The 10604-nt window shown below is 39.0% G+C and overlaps 1 protein-coding gene across 1 annotated transcript in view; it reads left to right on the top strand.

Moving 5' to 3' along the window:
- LOC143649106 (guanylate-binding protein 6-like) overlaps window positions 1-10395 on the top strand; it is a 123834-nt gene extending 113439 nt beyond the window's left edge. The window contains 3 exon segments of the mRNA XM_077119354.1: window positions 8776-8878; window positions 9201-9391; window positions 10198-10395. Of these exon segments, the coding sequence (XP_076975469.1) occupies window positions 8776-8878; window positions 9201-9391; window positions 10198-10395 (492 nt within the window).
- The last annotated feature ends 209 nt before the right edge of the window (window positions 10396-10604 follow it).

The raw sequence follows: 10604 nt of genomic DNA on the forward strand, positions 1-10604 counted from the left end.
AAATTCAGTCCATTAACTTTTAGTGTTATTACTATTTGGATAATATTTTCCTCTACCATTTTGGCTTTTGTATTATATATATCATATCTGATTTTCCTTCTTTCTACACTTTACTCCATACCTCTCTCTTCTGTCTTTTCGTATCTGACTCTAGTGCTCCCTTTAGTATTTCTTGCAGAGCTGGTCTCTTGGTCACAAATTCTCTCAGTGACTTTTTGTCTGAGAATGTTTTAATTTCTCCTTCATTTTTGAAGGACAATTTTGCTGGATATAGGAGTCTTGGTTGGCAGTTTTTCTCTTTTAGTAATTTAAATATATCATCCCACTGTCTTCTAGCTTCCATGGTTTCTGCTGAGAAATCTGCACATAGTCTTATTGGGTTTCCCTTGTATGTGACAGATTGTTTTTCTCTTGCTGCTTTCAAGATCCTCTCTTTCTCTTTGACCTCTGACATTCTAACTAGTGTCTTGGAGAATGCCTACTTGGGTCTAATCTCTTTGGGGTGCGCTGCACTTCTTGGATCTGTAATTTTAGGTCTTTCATAAGAGTTGGGAAATTTTCAGTGATAATTTCTTCCATTAGTTTTTCTCCTCCTTTTCCCTTCTCTTCTCCTTCTGGGACCCCCACGACACGTATATTTGTGCGCTTCATATTGTCATTCAGTTCCCTGATTCCCTGCTCAAGTTTTTCCATTCTTTTCCCTATAGTTTCTGTTTCTTTTTGGAATTCAGATGTTCCATCCTCCAGTTCACTAATTGTAGCTTCTGTCTCTTTAGATCTACCATTGTAGGTATCCCTTGTTTTTTCCATTTTTTCTTCTTTGTCCTTCACTCCCACAAGTTCAGTGATTTGTTTTTTCAGATTTTCTATTTCTTCTTTTTGTTCAGCCCATGTCTTCTTCATGTCCTCCCTCAATTTATTGATTTGGTTTTTGAAAAGTTTTTCCATTTCTGTTCGTATATTCAGTATTAGTTGTCTCAGCTCCTGTATCTCATTTGAACTATTGGTTTGTTCCTTTGACTGGGCCATATCTTCAATTTTCCGAGCGTCATCCATTATTTTCTGCTGGTGTCTGGGCATTTGATCAGATTTCCCTGGGTGTGGGACCCAGCTGGTTGAAAGGTTTTTCTGTGGAATCTGTGGGCTCTGTTTTTCTTTTCCTGCCCAGTAGGTGGTGCTCGTGGCGGTCGTTTGTCTGCAGGGCAGTCGGCCCGGGAAACCGTGCATGGAGGCGGGGGTCGCTAGCCGCGGCTTGGGGGAGTGCGGGTCCAAATTGCCCAGCTGGCCCGAGATGCCAAGCGTGACGGGAGGGCCCCGCTATCCAATGTTCCCAGTCAGACCGGGGAGCCACATGCGTGGAGGGGACCCCAGTCGCCAGCTGCCCCGGCCAGGAAAACGTGCGCCCCTCGGGTATCTCACCGCAGCAGATTCTCCCTGCCCGTTCAGCTGTTCCAGAATGGGGTACGCTGTCTTTTTGGTCTCTGTGGTGACTCCGGGAGCTGTTTCGTGTTGTTTCTGTTTCTTTAGTTGCTTTTCTGGAGGAGGAACTAAGACCCGCGCGTCTTACTAAGCCGCCATCTTTTCCGGAAGTCCTGTAATAAGTTTTGAGATCAGAAGTGTGAGTCCTCCTACTTCAACCTTCTTTTTAAGAATGGCATTAGCTATATGGGGCCCCTTCACGTCTGTATAAAATTGATGACTGGCTTCCCCATTTCTGCAAAAAAGATTGTTGGAATTTTAATTGGGACTGCGTTGTATTTAACATCTTAATGATATTTTGTCTCCCAATTCATGAATACAAACTGTCTTTCCATTTATTTAGGTCTCTTTTGATTTCTTTTAGCAACGTTTTGTAGTTTCTGTGTACAAACCCTTTACATACTTGGTTAGATTAATTCCCAGATATTTTATTCTTTTGTTGCTATTGTGAGTGGAATTTTAAAAATTTTCTTATTCTAATTGTTCATTGCTTGTGTATATAATCACCACAGATTTGGGAATGTTGACTTGTAACCCCACCATTTTTATGAATTCATGTAAAAGTTTGCTGTGATTTTCTCTACAGGGTATCATGTCATTTGCAAATGGGGAAAGTTTTATATCTTTCCAGTTTGGATGCCTTTTCTTTCTTTCTTCTTTTTTTTTTACATGGGCAGGCACCAGGAAGCAAACCCAGGTCTCTGGCATGCAGGTTCTATTCCTACTGTTGTAAGTGTCTTTATCAAGAAGGGATGCTGGCATTAGTGTTTATGGTGGCAATGTTCATGATTCCCAGTGGATGGAAGTTGCTTAAGGGTACAATGACTGAGAAATGGAAGGGGGAACTATGGTGTTTACATACAATGAACTACTGAGCAGCCACAAGAAGTAATGAAATTGTGAGGCATGCAACTAGGTGTATGATCCTTAAGGACCACATGTTGAAAGAAATGTCAAGAACAAAAATAATGTCATGCCTCAATCATATGAACTAACTATAATATAAAAACTTGGTGATCTGAAGCTGAGAAAATTAGTTATCAGGTTAGGGCTTATTGCGAAGGGTCTTAGATTGTAAGCTCTTACAGCAGTCACATATATTCAGGAGTTGTAACTGTTATTTCTAAATTCTGAGAGATTGAGCTGTTTGTTTATAACCTGATCATTCCTAGAAACTTTGGATATTTATGTGACACCTGAGACTCATAGTTAGATCTCTGAAGCTATGCTCTGCTACTAAAAAGCTATTTAAAAAATTGAAAAAGAGACCAGACTTTGGTGAGAGATATAAATGAAGCTGATTTGGATAGAACTAAAGTAAATCAGAATACAGGGTAAAGATGATATATCCATATTTTAAGGTAGACCAAAGGGAGAGATGTTTATTTGGTGCAAAATTTATATTTTGAGTAGTACATTTTCCTAATTTAACTTGTATGGTCAGTTTAGTTGAACACCATAAATACATGGACTCTTGAATTAGACATGACATTTTGTTGCTTTGTTCAGGTTAATATGATACCCCGATATATCCCAGAGAAATTTGGGCAGTGAAGATAGAAGTATTTGCAAAGTCCCCCTGGGAAACTGGAGAGAAAGGAGGAAGTATTCAGCTGCCTCATTTGAAGAATTTCTGATATACGTGCATGCAGTGGGAAAACCAAATCAATTTAGACAGAGCCCTTGATCTTGGTGTTTGCTCCTATGAAACTTATTCCTGCAAAGGATAGGCTAAGTCTACTTAAAATTATACCTATGAGTCACCACTCCCTCCCCAGAGGACCTCTTTTGTTGCTCATATATGACATCTCTCTCTAAGCCAACTTGGCAGGTAAACTCACTGCTTTACCCCCTACGTGCGACATGACCCACAGGGGTATAAATCTCTCTGGCAGTGTGGGATAGAACTCCTGAGATGAGCCAGGACTTGACATCAAAGGATCGAGAAAGACTTCTTGACCAAAAGGGGGAAGAGAGAAATTAGAAAAAATAAAATTTCAGTGGCTGAGAGATTTCAAACAAGTTAGAGAAGTTACCCTGGAGGTTATTCTTAAGCATTATATAGAAATCCCTTTTTAGTTTATGATGTATTGGAGTGGCTGGAGGTTAAGTACCTGAATCTGTTGAGCTGTGTTCCAGTAGCTTTGATTCTTGAAGATGATTGTATAATGTTACAGCTTTTACAATGTGATTGTGAAAACCTTGTGTTTGTTGCTCCTTTTATCCAAAGTATGGACAGATGAGTTAAAAGATATATGGATTAAAAAATAAATAAATAATAATATGGAAAAAGGGTAAAATATATTGGGTAGATGGAAATACTAGTGGTCAATGAGAGGGAGGGTAAGGGATATGATATATATATTTTTTTACTTTTTTGTGGAGTGATGCAAATGTTCCAAAAAATGATCATGGTGAATGCACAGCTATGTGAGGATATTGTGAACCATTGATTGTACACCATGTATGGAATGTATGTGTGTGAACATTTGTGGATAAAAACATTAAAAAAGAAGGGATCTGGGTTTTGTCAAATGCCTTTTGTGAATTAATTGAGATGATCAAATGGTTTTTCTCCTTCATTGTGTGAAGGTGATGTATTACATGGTGATATTCTTATGTTGAACCAACCTTGCATACAAGGGATAAATCCCACTTGACTGTGGTGTATAATTCTTTTTTTACGCTGTTGGATTCAGTTTGCTAGTATTTCATGGAGGATTTTTACATCTCTGTTCATATGAGATGTTGTTTGTCTGTAATGTTATTTTCTTTTGATATCTTTATTTGGCTTTGGTATGAGGATGATGTTGACCATGCAGAATGAATTAAAGAGTGTTCCCTCTTCTGCAATTTTTTCAAAGCGTTTAAGAAGAATTGGAGTTAATTCTTCTTTAATAGTTTGATAGAGTTCCCCCTGAGAAGTCCTCTGGTCTTGGACTTTTATTTGTTGGGAGGTTTTTTATTGTTGATTCAGTTGCTTTACTAGCAACCAGTTTGTTATGATCTTCTATTTCTTCTTGAGTTTATGTTAGTAGCTTGTGTGTTTCTAAATATTTGTCCATTTCATCTAAGTTATCCATTTTATTGGTGTACGTTTTAAAGTCAGAAAGCCTTTGTCCTGTCTGCCCACATCTATATTTCCACTCCTTTCATTGTGTCAAGCTGCTTTTGCATTGAGGGCAAAGTCTGGGAGGAAGGGCATGCTGAAGAGGGCTTTCCCAAGTTAGTCTTCCCAGCTGAATCAAGGTCAGGGAACCATGAAGCGGGCACAGACCTGTTGCAAAGTACCTTATGGAGGGGATCAGTAAGGATGCCAGGAGTTTCTTCCCTGATTTCCCAAAGCTGAGTTTTCTTAGCCTGCCAGCATATGCAGCCCTTCAGCCAACTGTCCCCAACATCCCTGAGGTAGCTTAGCCTTTTTAAGTCTCTTCTGCCCCAGCTGGGGCAGGTTGAAGCAATGGCCACTGCTGCTTTTGTCCAGAATGGGTTGAAACAGTAGCTACCCTCAGAGCTGGTCCCCAACAAGCCAAAGTTGCTAATCAATAGCCATGAATTGTGATTGGCTCTGCCTACCCTTGGTCTTGGGGAAGTGGATTTTTATGTCCATTTATGTCACCACCAAGCTAGCTGAGGACTTGATACCACGTCAGCCTGCCACAAGAGTGGGGGATGGTGCTGGAAGCCACTGTGTGGAGATAGTAATTTACTGTTCTTTTCTGTATATAACAGCCAATTCCTCCATTCTTCCCTGGATGCTGTACAATGTTCTTCTGACTTCCAGAGTTTCAAAATATTGCTTCAGACAGTTCTTGCCTGTTTAATTGTGTTCAAAATCATAAATTTATGATTCATTTTTATGTGTTTGGATTCTAGATCCTGTAAGAACTAGAAAGTTGAGTTATGAACAAAAATACAATAGTATCAGCATATACATTTACCCATGTGTTTACCTTTACCTGAGAGCTTTACTTCTTCATACAGCTTTGATCAATTGCCTAGTGTCTTTTCCTTTCAACCTGACTAACCCTCTTTAATATTTCATGTAGAGACAGTCTTGTGGTGTTGAATTCTTTCAGTTATAATTTATTTGGGAATGTCATAATCTCTCCCTCATTTTTGAATGGCAGTTTTGCCAGATATAGGATTTTTGTTTGGCATTTTTATGCCAAACTTTAAATATGTCTTTAAATATGTCAGACTTTAAATATGTCACCCCACTGCCTTCTTGCCTCCATCGTTTCTGAAGAGAAATTAAGCACTTAATCTTATGGAGGCTCCCTTTGCAGATGGGTTGCTTTTCTCATGACTTTCAAGATAGATTCTCTCTTTCTCTTTAGCATTCATCAGTTGGATTATGTTGTGTCTTGGTACAGGTGTATTTGAATTTATCGTATTTGTAGTTTGTTGGGCATCTTGGATGTGTGTGTCCATATCTTTGGTTTAATTTGGGAATTTTTCAGTCATTATTTTTCTGAATATTCCCTCTGTCCTTGTCTCTATTCTCTGTCTGGGACTCCTATTATGCATATATTGCTATACTTGATGGTGATCCAAAGGTCTCTTAGGCCCTGTTCACCTTTTATCATTTTTTTTTTTTTAACATGGGCAGGCACAGGGAATCAAACCCGGGTCCTCTGGCATGGCAGGTGAGCATTCTTGCCTGCTGAGCCACCGTGGCCCACCCCCTTTTTTCATTCTTGTTACTGTCACTCCTTAGACTGCATCATTTCTACAGTCTTATCTTCAAGTTCACTGACTCTTTCTTTTGCCAGCTATAATCTGCTCTTGATCCTCTCCAGGGAATTTTAAAATTTTCAGTTAACTGTGGTTTTCATGTCCACTATTTCTGATTGGTTCCTTTTTTATTATTTCTATCTCTTTATTAAAATTATTTTTATCTTTTTAATCTGTTGTTTTCCTTGACTTTCCTTAGTTCTTTGTCCAGGTTCTCTTTTGGCTATTTGAGTGTATTTAAGATAATTATTAAAAAGTCTTTGTATTCGGCTATTATTATGACAAAATTATTTGAATGCCAAGAGCTAAGTACCCCCCTCCCCCATAAAAAGGGGATAAAACACCTTTCCCAATCTTTGCAGATTATCTTAACAGCCCTCTTCTAAAATTTAAATACCTAATAATGCATCTAAAAATCAGCCTGAGCAAAATTATAGGGTCATCCCAGTCTTTTCTACATATGCACCACATCCTGGACTTTCAAGTTTCACCCTAGAAATTCCCTGTCTACTCAGATCCTAATGACCTCCTTCCCCAGGAAACAGTCTTTCTTCTTGGATCCTGGGCACCACACTAGATGCTCCCAAACCCCCAATCTTTTGCTCCAAATTCCTGAGTCTTGATCACTCTGTTGCAATGTTCCTGATGTCCCAAGAGCCACCCTACATGCAGGACATGGTCTGGGATAAAAAGCCTGTAATGAGTGTACTGATCTACTACTTCAGACTTCCTTTAGACAGTTTGGCACAGACAGACACGCATGCAGTCCATCCATAAGGGTTCCTCTGTTTCATCTGGAAGTGGGATCAGGGACCTGCACTGAGAGTGCCTACTGCCTCCCCACTTAGCTTTGAAGTGGGTAAGGGAAAGGTCATGAAGGGTGCCATTAGATTTCCCTTTAGTTTTAAAGTGCCTTTTTCCTGATTCAGTGTTTGCCCAGCTACTGCAAATCTTTAACTATTTTCTGAATGCTGAGAAAGATCTTTGTGCTAGTTTTAGTTTGTTATTCAAAAGTTCTGTTGGTCAACAGAACCCAGGAGTATCTTCCTTTGCCATCTTGGTCTGCTTTTTCTCACTAGTGTGCTTTATGCAGGATGCAAAAGTAACATGGATAGATGTCATTGTGCATAACTAATCTCCTCAGTGTTGCTCTAAATTCTTTACTAACTGGTACAATTCTGATTCAAGACTGTGGAAACACTCTTTTAGAATGTTTGGGGGCAAAGAGAAATATTAAATCTCAAATAGCTAAACGAAGCTCCGAATGGGTGACGGTTAGTGTGGCAGGAGGGGAGTCGGGGAATTATGGTGGTGTTTTCAACTGTGTCCAACCCTGAAAGCCCCACTCAGGAAGCTGAGTTCAGTCACGAGCACAGAGGGAAGGTTTGCAGGGAATTAGACAGAGAAGAGAAACGAGCACATTTGCATTTCACAAATACTTGGATGTCTATCAAGTACACCTTGTCATTTGAAAACCCTGTATCTTATCCAATAAGCAGTTCTTCCAGAGTGGTTTTAAAAATAGCATAAGAATATATTTTGGCAGATAAAACAACCGTAAAGACATTTCACTGAATGGATTCAATAGTCCTGCTATATTAAATGGCTCTAGAGAAAGGTTTCCATGATATACTTAGATGGAGAAAGCAAGTTACTAAATTGTAGGTGTGGTCTGATCTTGTTCTTGAACAAAGCAGTGACAACCCCCTAACCTGTACCTCTGCGTACATGTTTGTATATTAATATGTTTTCAAAGACAAAGAGGAACACATGGACAGCAGGGATTCCACAAGGGGGTTTGGGGCCAGAGGAGAGACTGCAAGTTTTAATCTAGAAACGTCTATATTTTGAGTATTTAAAATACACAAGTTTTACCTTTGTGATTCAAACTATGGAAACACGTGACTTGAATGAAACAAAAATGTCGATGTTGGGGCGGGCCGCGGTGGCTCAGCGGGCAAAGTGCTTGCCTGCTATGCCGGAGGACCTCGGTTCGATTCCCGGCCCCAGCCCATGTAACAAAAACAAAGAAACAAAATACAATAAAACAAGAAAATGTTTAAAAATGTTTCCCTTTCTTCCTTCCTTCCTTCCTTCTATCCTTCCTTCCTTCTCTCTGTCTTTCCTTTAAAAAAAAAAAAAAAAAAAAGTCGATGTTCCATAACAGCCCTTTCCAATGGAAATTTAATGCAAATTATAGATGTGAGACATTTCTGTACTTTTCAACTTTTTCTAAGTGCCACATAAAAAAACAAAAAGAGCAGGTGAAATTCATTTCATTAATATATTTTAAGCCAATATAAAAAGAGTATTAGCATTGCAAAGTATATCCATATATATTAATGAGGTATTTTACATTCTATTTTACGTTGTTTTTGTACTGCATCTTTGAAGTCTGGCATGTGTTTTGACCTTACAGCACAGCTCAGTTCCAACTAGCCACACCTCAAGAACTCAGTGATCACACATGAACAGTGGCCACTGCCCTGGATAAGAAAATAATAATAATAAAAATAAATAAATAAATAAATAAATAATTTGCTATTGTTTTATTCCCAGGCGAATGAAGTCCTCCAGAACTTCCTGCAGTCACAGGCAGCAATAGAGAACTCCATCCTGCAGTCAGATAAAGGCCTCACCCTTGCAGAAAAGGCAGTAGCAGGTACCATTGGAAAGCTTAGCTCATAGCAGGGGAGGGAGGTTGCTACATTCCCTCTGACCTAACAAAAGGGGCTTCCTGGAACAAGTAGCTTCTCCCGTGGAATACATGCTCTGCTAAAATATTCTGAAAATAGTGAAGAATTTGTGTTTGTATGTCCAACTAGCCAGATGGGGCCCTTCCTACCACATTCTAAAACCTGCTTTTGACGGTGTGATCACTGGGAGTCTTAAAAGATTTCTCACCTTCCTTTAAGTTTTGTTTGGTTTCTGATCAAGGCCATGTGCAAATCTGAGCTTCTTCTGTCAAAATTTTTATAGGGTAGCGGAGCGGGCCCAAAAGAAGGCAGCTGAGAAGGAGCAGGAGCTACTAAGACAGAAACTGAAGGAGCAGCGACAACAGATGGCAGCTCAGAGGAGCCTCGAGGAAAACATAGCCCAACTAAGATACAAGCTGGAGATGGAAAAAGATATTTACTTGAGAGAGATGGAAAGGCTGCTGGATCATACGCTGACGGTAAGTCTGGGAGGGTCTAGGCAGTTAATGAATATCATTCTCTTGATTACTCAGAAAGGGATGGATGAAGGTTAAAGCAAAATCATAAAGAGAACGCCATTGCCATTTATTACATTTGATTCATTAAAACTGATCTCTCTGATTTTTAAAGAAATCTTGTTCTCTTCCACACTGAGACTCTGGAAAGTCCAGGATGACTTTGGCCCCTTCAAGGACTTGAAAATATAAGTAACCTCTTCAAAGTTTGAGCTGATATTTAGGTGGGATTCCAGGATGATCTCATGGAACCAAGTTAAACAGAGTTCCTTTTGTATTAAGTAGATATTGCAACCAGATGTGTTTAATGTAAGCAGCAACTGGTTTGCTTTGCCAAGGTCATGAACAATTATCAGGAGCACTCAAAATGTTTATATTCAATTTTGTGATCAGCTTGGAGGTTCCCATTATTTCTAATATACAGGTAGTCAGCCATTCCAAATGAGGCTGAGAATTAGTGCAATCTAGACCAATGGCTCCTTTCTAACCAGCGTTTTTGGCTGTAACAGATTATAACATTTGTCTGCATGCCTGGCTTAGCACCCCAGCAAAATCCTAATGGTGGGTGAATATTAGTAAGATTGTAAATGATGATTCCTCTTATAGTTCATGGCTGGGTCAAAAGATAGTCCCTGCATTAAATGTTAATCACTCATGATCTAATATGAGAGACCACTTTTATAAGTCAAATAGAGATAGTAAAAATTGATTCTTGATACAATGGAGATTTTTAAAAATTGACTTTTTCCTCTTCCCATGCCCCCTTTTAGATGCAAAACGAAATGCCTACTGAAAGACTTAGGAAGAAAATTGAGAGTATGAATGTAAAGATAATTCATCTGAGAATGGAAATTGAGGTTGCCCAAAATGATGAAACTCCCCAGGTTTCCAGGACCCTGGACAGTTGTGCCACTGAAGCAACTTCAATCCTATCTGCTTCTGCTACACTAGTTGGTCTATTTAAATAGAATTATTTTTTTCTATTTAAGATAATTGAGCTCACTATTTAAATAGAATTATTTTTCTTTTAAGAAAATTGTAAAATATGGATAGATGCTCTGACTTATCTTAATGTGTATGCTTTTTACTTTTATTCAGTCGAGTTTTAAACATAAAAAGTGCTTACTAGAGGAGATCAGTGCAGGGCATAGACTAGATAAACTAAATGTTGCTTTTA

Source organism: Tamandua tetradactyla, chromosome 11 (assembly GCF_023851605.1).
Source record: "Tamandua tetradactyla isolate mTamTet1 chromosome 11, mTamTet1.pri, whole genome shotgun sequence".
NCBI lineage: Eukaryota > Metazoa > Chordata > Mammalia > Pilosa > Myrmecophagidae > Tamandua > Tamandua tetradactyla.